General features: G+C 42.3%; 1 protein-coding gene across 1 annotated transcript in view; it reads right to left on the bottom strand.

Moving 5' to 3' along the window:
* Positions 1-7772, bottom strand: part of LOC107101723 (teneurin-1-like) — a gene marked incomplete at its 5' end in the record, with an annotated part of 104782 nt that overhangs the window by 31706 nt on the left and 65304 nt on the right. Inside the window, one exon of the mRNA XM_015400739.1 lies at positions 3001-3155. Coding sequence (XP_015256225.1) covers positions 3001-3155 — 155 coding nt within the window. The remainder of the gene's footprint in view (positions 1-3000; positions 3156-7772) is intronic.

Genomic DNA, 7772 nt, shown 5'->3' with positions numbered 1-7772 from the left:
AACATTCTTTCAATAAAGGATGATGTCTGACATTGTCCAGTTAAAATAAAAACAGCAGTAAAACCATAAAATATGCCTCTGTGTTGATAGCATCTTAGCAAAATAACAGGCGTCATGGTTGGACCTCAGCACCTCGATCAATGTGAGGCGTTTGGAGCTTATGCTGATAGCAGCCGTCTGGCTCTTCTCATCCACTGAACATAGACCCTGTAATCCGTTTTTAAAGTCGATTGAAAAACTTCTCTGGGAAACAAAGCAGATACAAAAAACTTTTCCCACTTTCATAACTTGGTGTGGCTTTAACATGTCGCAGACCTACGCCGTTTAAACTTAGACATTTATAATAAATTAGACTAGATGAGTAATAATAAGCTGAAAAAAGCATTTGGTATAATTTATATAAAAGTCTGCACACAGAATCGTTGTAGAAGACCCATAACCTGCCCCACCTATTGCACCAGCAGTTTAGTGCTCATCTGCTTTCTTTGAAGATGGGGTCCATAATGCCTCAAACATAGAAAACCTGGTTTTAGATGTTAAAGAAGGGCTCAGTGTGCCATCAGATAAACAGGAAACACTTTACAGCTGGTGTTTTTCTACTCAGAACAAAGGGCAGAAAAAACACCGAAAATTATGCAATTAAAGGTTAGACTTTAAGAAACATCCACTTTTTATGCATTGCTAATAAATACTGAAAACTTCTCACTGTAGATCATACTATCTTTATGATCTACAGTGAGAAAAGCCATCTAAAGTGAAAAGCCAGATGATGAATGAATATCAATGTGGACTCAGATCCTGCTGGATCTCTGGGTTTTGATCAGATTCAGTTGTTAGGCAATATATTGTCTGAATTAAAGGAAACAAGAGTTAAACATGTTTAAAGATAAAATCAATCCTCTGGACTTTGTTTCGAAGTCTGAAGACGTTTCTCTTCCATCCAGGACGATTTTTCAATTCAAAATGTCAGAAACAGCGTTTAGTTCCAGGTTTTATAGACCTGCACATTAAAACGGGTCCCCCCCTTTGGAATGGGGGTCGTTTGAGTTCTTCGTTAGCCTGCAATGCCCCATACCTGTCTATGTCTCTGAAAGGGGGGGGTCGTTAAAGGGAATTGTTGGCCTGGCTGAATAGGAGAGATGATTTGCTCCCCTGTATGGTGATGGGGGGGCTGCGATGATAGCGGGAAGGGATCAACTCTATTGCTGCATTGAAGGTTTCTGAAAGTTAAAATCTGAGCCCCCCCCCTATTTAAGGTTGGTTTTGAGTTTTGTAGTTTTTTTTTTTTTAAGGCACTAATAGCTAATTTTTTTCAACAGTAGGTTGACAGGAAAGGGGGGAGAGAGGGGGGGAGACATGCAGGAAAGGACCACAGGCCAGATTCGACCCTGGGTCGCCTGCATAGAGGACTAAGGCTTCTATACATGGGTGGTGTGTGATAACCGCTCCACCTCTACGCCCAAGGTTGGTTTTTCTCTCTGAACATAAATGGCTTCCTTCACACCCCTCTCAAACCTCCTGTCCTCTTTGTCCAAAGATCAGAGCATTCCTCCCTGCATTGAACTGCAGACATCACTCTGCTTAGATTAGGTCTTTAGGATGAACTAGTCCCTGTTTAAAGTTCTGTTTGGTTTGAAATGTTCTGGGATTTAGAGTTTGGAGAAAATCCTCTGGAGTTTTTCAGAGACTGCTGTATAAAAACTGGAACTAAACGCTATTTCTGACATTTTGAATTGAAAAATCTTCCTGGATGGAAGAGAAACGTCTTCAAACTTGGAATCAAAGTCCAGTGGATTGATTTGAACTTTTTTGGAACGACTATGATGACTGAGAATCTTCACCTGCATCCTTTGATATATTTTGAACATGGCTGCGGATCTTTTTAGGGCTCAAAGATCAGGAGAAGCTTGTTAACATGTTTTGTTATTGTGATTTCTAGACATGCAGCTCTGTTTAGGTATAAAGCAGTAAAATAAAAATTCATGTGTTTTGAACAGGATGATGATTGAATCCAAATCAGCCTGTTTTCATTCGCAGAACTGAATCCAATAGAAAAGTTGTGTGAAGAGCAGAGCATTAAATGAAGGCTAATCATGTTTTGGGTGTACTATTCCTTTAAGCGAAGGCAGGCCGACTGAGAGCCTGAGCGACGCTCCTAGTTTTCTCTCTTTGTGGATTACCGAAGGTGAATGAATGCTTTATCTTACTGGTTTAAAAAGCTGAAAACAGGCTGTTTTTTTCCTGAATGCATGTGATCAAAGTCTATTTCTAAAGATTTCCATCTCAGGCTGTAACGCTCTATTAAAGGTGGAGTTCTTATTCAAGGCTCTTTTCACACCTCCACCCAACGGGTTTGTCCTCATCGGCATACAGCAGCCAGGCCCTGAGCTGCTCATTTACCATTTCTACAGCAATGTTTGTCTTGTCAGGGCTGCAGGAGTTTCCGTCAATACCGGCTGAGGTCACAGCGGTAAGAGAGAGCCCAGTCCGATGGAGGACAGATGCAATCAGAGCAGTGACGAACAAACACAGGAACTGTAACGTAGCCGAGGCGCTAAGACATGAAATAGCACTTTGGGGAATTCGCTTAGCTTCAACACGCATATTCACACAGACATACACGGGCACTATGTGGGGGCCGATATCTCCCCACAGAGCTAGCAGCTCATCTATTATTCATCCCCTCCTCTAATAGGTCTGATATTAGTTAGCAGAGCGTTCTGGGGGGGGCTGATCAAAACCCGCACACCGCTGTCTTTGGGTTGAGACACGCTGTCCTTCTCACACAGAAACACGTTTAGAAAAAGGCCGTTTCCAGAATAAGCAGCAAAAAAACAACAAACTTTCCTGTTTCTGTTCCCATTTGGATATAATGATTTTAATTAGCTGACATAGATGACATTCAGGAGACAAATGCTCCCACAAATGATTTCAACCATCTTTCAGAGCCAAATGAGGCTCTCTGCTAGTCATTGAAATTCTGCAGCGTTATTAGCTTACCTGGCTGATATCCATGCGTGCATCACAGCTTAGCGGCTGCGTCGACATCAGTCCGTTAGAGCCAATCACAGTGGAGAGCAAACCCCGCTCATTAATCTTCTGAATGGTGGTGCCATCCACGAAGTACACAACTCCTCTCTTATCCACAGCAATACCTGCGTGGGAGAGAGAAAGTAAGGATGAGCCTCTGGAAATGACGGGGGGGGGGGGTGAAAAAAACAGGTAAACCAAAAAAAAAGAGACCGAAAGAGGAGAGGAGGATAGTTGAGAGACGAGAGAGAAGAGGGCTTCCAACTCGGTTAGTCATTCAGCTCGGCAAGCGGCTGTCTTATCAAAGGCACTGCACCACAGAAATGTAATTATATTTCCATTCCAGAGCCCACTAAAGGGATTAGAACAATGCAACGGGAGGAAGAAGTTATTTGTCACATTAGATGTGAGCGGGGTGCTGCAGTGAACTTTTGACATTTGACGCCTGTGCAAATGTGCATTATAAATGGGCGGCCGCTCTTCAAACAGGCCCAGGCTGCGTGCATGTGTGCATATGTTTAGCTTTACTCTCACACCGCCGCTTGGACAGCAGCTTGCTAAGTGTGCTCTGCTATGGGAAGCATATACTTGAACTCTCCTTGTAGAGGAGCACAGCAGCATGAGGAGAGCAAGGAAAAAGGAAAAGAAGTAAATCCAGGTATTAAAGGTCAGAGCAGACTATGAATCATCTGTTATGGATGAGGAGTGACCTTCATTTCTGCCTCATCTCCATGCAGAGAATAACCCTTTGACTCAACTACTCTGCAATAATATCCGCCGACTCAACCCTCACCCCGTCCACTTCGCATGCAGCCAATTCCCTGGGATTGCCTTCACTTAGCATCCGTGACAATAAGCCATATTTTAGCATTGCTTCCTCCATCTCTGGCTCCATCACTTCATTTACAAACACATTTGGTTTATGGCTCATCATTAGGTCGTGTCAGATTTATGCGCAGATTTCTTTGTCTCAAGCATGCCTCAGAGGACTTTATGGTAACAAAAGCTAAAAAGGAGAAATCAATCAATGTAAATAGAGTGCAGCCTGAAACCAAAACAATTAAACGGTACAAGGAGGCATGATGGAAGGTTAAAAACAGATTCATACAGAAATCCATTAGCTGCTTAATTGAGCAATCACTTATTTGTTTTGCCTTCTTCCCGAATTAATTTGACGATTGGCCAAAACATGTTGGCAAATTTTGCCCTGTGACACATCCAGCAGAGAGTTAATTCATTTATTACGGTTCACTTCATGCATTTATGTTTCATCCAACAGCGCCTCATAAAAAGGAAACTATCTTAAAACACTACAGAGATCCGTCAGCTGTTGATGTCAGCTTCTAAACGACAATTTACTGCCAACATCATGCAAATATTTCCATCTATAGCTGAGCCAAAGGAATCGTTGCAAATGAAGAATAAAACTAAACTACAGCATCATTTAGTTTCTACACATAACTGCTGTAAACTGGGATCATTTCCCAAAACATTAGATAAAACCAGGAGAGTTTCACTTTCACACTGTCCAACTTTCTACATAAGAAAATAAAGGTTTCTTCTAACAGTCACATTTTTAAATCCCAATTAGTGTTTTTAAAACCCGCATTGAAACACCTGCTTTTATAGCCAAATGAGGCAGATTCAGGCTAAAAACATTAAGAAATAAACAGATTTTGGTTCTAGACTGAAAATCTTTGTTTACTTCATTAATTTGTAATTTGACTAAATGTTTGATGTAAAAATATTTCAGATTGTAGTTTTACAAAATTCGAGGATGATAAAGACCATCATAGTGAACAGGTGCGATCTGTATTCAGGTGTGCTACATGTGGTCTACAGGAAGCTCATACTGTCAGGTCTGTAGACTGTCATCCTGACCCAGCATGATCGGTCTGTAAACATTATTCTGTTTTCTTGTTGTCTTTCCTTTTAAATAATAATAATAATAATAATAAAATCCCTTTATTCCAGGTTTTAGAAGTGAACTAAACTTTCTCTCCAGAATCGTCCAAACAGACACACAGGAAGTTGTGCATAAAGACACAAACTGCCACGGCGGCTGGATTGGCGACCGTCCTCGCACTTAGCAACCCTGAGCCGACCCTGCGAGTCATAAATTGTGCAGGTGAAGTGCTCTGTAGACGGGAGGTGGGGAGGGGGGAGGACCAGGGTCATTTTGTTTCCTCCAGAGGCCAGGAGGTGAACTGCAGAGCTCTCCCTGCTGGCCCCTTCATCATTCCTCTGACACAGACAGATGACTCCCCCCTCAGACGGCACCTTTCCTCTGCTTCCCTCTGCTCTCCATCACACCTAACTTGATCTTCTCCTGCTCTTCTTTTTTCCCCGCTGCTCTCTTCTCTTTGCATTGTTGTTTTTTTTTTGTTTCCTGTATCTTCTGACTTCTAATCAAATCACTGACCTTCACCTCTTTGGTAATGTCTGCGCTCTGCTTTAATCTGTGCTCCTGCTTTTTTCCTCCTCCATACCAATCTTCCAGTCCATTCAACCTTGCTGTTTCCCCTCCTGTCGCCTGGCATTATGCAGGCGAGTCTTCGCCCGGAGCCTGCTTAAATCCAGGACCGTTACTTGAATCGCCATCCTCATCTTCAACCTTCCTCTTTCACTTTCCCACTCCGATCCTAAACCTGTCCCTGATCTTAGAGCTCATAAATCCTGCACAAGGACATGACGAGGCAGACGGCACTCTCTCCCAATACTGATTTCCCCCCGCCTCTCCCCCCACCCATCCCAGATATCTTCTCATCCACTTTGGCTCCGTCGCCTTCTTCCCTTCATCCAACCGTCCTCTTCCTCTTCTTGGGTTCAGCATGTCTTCTAAAATGCTCTAAACAGCTGCCAGTCTGAAGAAGAATGAAAACAGGACCAGACCAACTTGATCTCAGAGTCACACCGATGGAGACGGATCGCTGTAACGGCTTTGTGTTGGAATTATCACCAGTTTACGTTTCACAATGTTTGTTGAAAAGGCAGCAGATTAGTCCACATTCTCCTCGTCATTTTTCCCGCTGCTGCAGAGAAAGATGTGTGTTGCATTGTGGGAATTTAAAGCCCCTCTTTTTATCCAAAGATTTACTGTTTCTCACTGAGTGAACCTGACGCTCAGATGTTCATGTTTAGGCAGGCGTACCACCATGGAGTAATTGAGATAAATCTGTGCTCCAGAGGGAGACGGACAGTCAGACGGATTCAGGGATGGATCCGCCGTGAGAAGTGAATTAAAAGGCGCTGAGCTGACCTTGAAGAAACGGAGTAAAGTGAAAGAAGGAATGACGCAGCAACATATTTAAGCTGGAAATCCTGAAAAGTTCAGGAAAGAGAAAAAAGGGTAGTGATGAGACAAAGAGGCAGGATGATGAGAAGCTGTGCAAATGAAGCATTACAGGTCCATCCTTCTCTGTCTAAGGCATCTCTTTGCTGCGTGTCCCTGTCAAAAGAATATCCGCTGTAATGACCCCCTGTGGCATTGCAATCCAATCCAATCTGATTAATGCCTTAAAGACGGCGCCCAGCAAACGTCTTGTTGTGTTGATTACACATATTTGGAGAGAAAGAGCCACGAGGGAGACGCTGCTCAGAGAGGTGAGGAAAGGTGGAAGGTAGGAAACAAGATGAGGTGAGAAAGACTAATTATTACTAAAGTAGTAGATTTGTTTCTCCCTGAGGAGCAGCGGCTGAAAACGTGAATAGCATGGAGTTCTGCCAGCATGCTGCGTGTTGTGGCACTGACTGCTAACAGCTGAAGATTAAGACAGCAGGAAGTCAGATGTTTGGTTTCACCGTTCAAACGGTGTCAAAGGAGCCGCTGCAACAGGAAGCACAGCAATAAGAGGTTCCCTTCAGAGGCATTATTACCATAAATTATACCACTCAACTTTTTTTCTCTGTTTTTTTCTTTAATCCACAAAATCTGGAAAAGATTCAAATCTAACAGATTTTGATCAGTTTTATAATCTGCTTTCTGTTGACATTAAAAAGCTTCTGATCAAATTCTGCATGAATATTCAACCTCCTCACAAAATGTATTTCTGTGTTTTTTGCTGCTTAAACCGTGCATTGATAAAGAAATGACATGACAACACTACCGCCGTGCTTTACAGTGGGGAAAATCTTAGGCTTGAAAGGCTCCATTGACATGCATCCCAATTATTGAGGCCAAATAAATAAATCTTTGATCATTTTAACAAAATCTTTGATCAGTGAATATTTGGCGAAATCCTGATGCTCGATTTATCCAACAGAAATGTGGGATTAATCAAAAGCATTATTTAATAAGAGGCTAATTTTAAACACGTATATTCTAATCTATCAAATATTTGGGAGAGATTAGTTTAGATGGTTGAATCTTTGGTACCATGTTTTCCAACAATCCAATGGATTTTAGACAGAGAACACTTAAAAAAATACATTCAGAACCTGGTCATTTTCTGCCACAATTTTTCTTTGTTTATAGATTTTTCTGTTTAAAAAAACCAACAAACATAACCTTTTTAATTTTTGGACATAATTTTTCCCCCTGAATGTTTCTCTAATGTAAATGACTCTAGGTCAGAGGTCACGGATTAGCGGACCTTTTAGACACAGCAGGCAAACCTGTGGCAAGCCGGGTGCTGGGAAAGAAGGTGAAGACCATGAGAAAAAGAGAGCAGAGAAAGTGTGGACTGCTGGAAGAACTGCGGTGAACTGGTGAAAGAAAAGTGAAATGGCGTGCTCAAAGATGA

This window comes from Cyprinodon variegatus, unplaced genomic scaffold (genome assembly GCF_000732505.1).
Source record: "Cyprinodon variegatus isolate N-32 unplaced genomic scaffold, C_variegatus-1.0 Scaffold1142, whole genome shotgun sequence".
NCBI classification, from domain to species: Eukaryota; Metazoa; Chordata; class Actinopteri; order Cyprinodontiformes; family Cyprinodontidae; genus Cyprinodon; species Cyprinodon variegatus.
This window is presented reverse-complemented; position numbering and strand designations above follow the sequence as displayed.